This window comes from Fukomys damarensis, unplaced genomic scaffold (genome assembly GCF_012274545.1).
Source record: "Fukomys damarensis isolate Sample0158 unplaced genomic scaffold, DMR_v1.0_HiC HiC_scaffold_19, whole genome shotgun sequence".
In the NCBI taxonomy this organism is placed as follows: domain Eukaryota; kingdom Metazoa; phylum Chordata; class Mammalia; order Rodentia; family Bathyergidae; genus Fukomys; species Fukomys damarensis.
This window is the reverse complement of record NW_022900931.1, coordinates 27,181,413-27,181,620: the sequence shown is the minus strand read 5'-3', so window position 1 is coordinate 27,181,620 and position 208 is coordinate 27,181,413. Positions and strand designations below refer to the sequence as shown.

Below are 208 nucleotides of genomic sequence, written 5' to 3'. Positions count from 1 at the left end.
CGCGTGGTAATCAACGTCTCGGGGCTGCGCTTCGAGACGCAGCTGCGCACCCTGGCACTGTTCCCCGACACGCTGCTGGGGGACCCCGCCAAGCGCCTGCGCCACTTCGACCCACTCCGCAACGAGTACTTCTTCGACCGGCACCGGCCCAGCTTCGACGCCATCCTCTACTACTACCAGTCGGGGGGCCGCCTGCGCAGGCCGGTCA

At 68.3% G+C, this 208-nt stretch overlaps 1 protein-coding gene across 1 annotated transcript in view; it reads left to right on the top strand.

The window, feature by feature from the left end:
* The window catches only part of Kcna5 (potassium voltage-gated channel subfamily A member 5), a gene marked incomplete at its 5' end in the record, with an annotated part of 5,265 nt that continues 5,057 nt past the window's right edge, over window positions 1-208 (top strand). Inside the window, one exon of the mRNA XM_033765954.1 lies at window positions 1-204. Coding sequence (XP_033621845.1) covers window positions 1-204 — 204 coding nt within the window. The remainder of the gene's footprint in view (window positions 205-208) is intronic.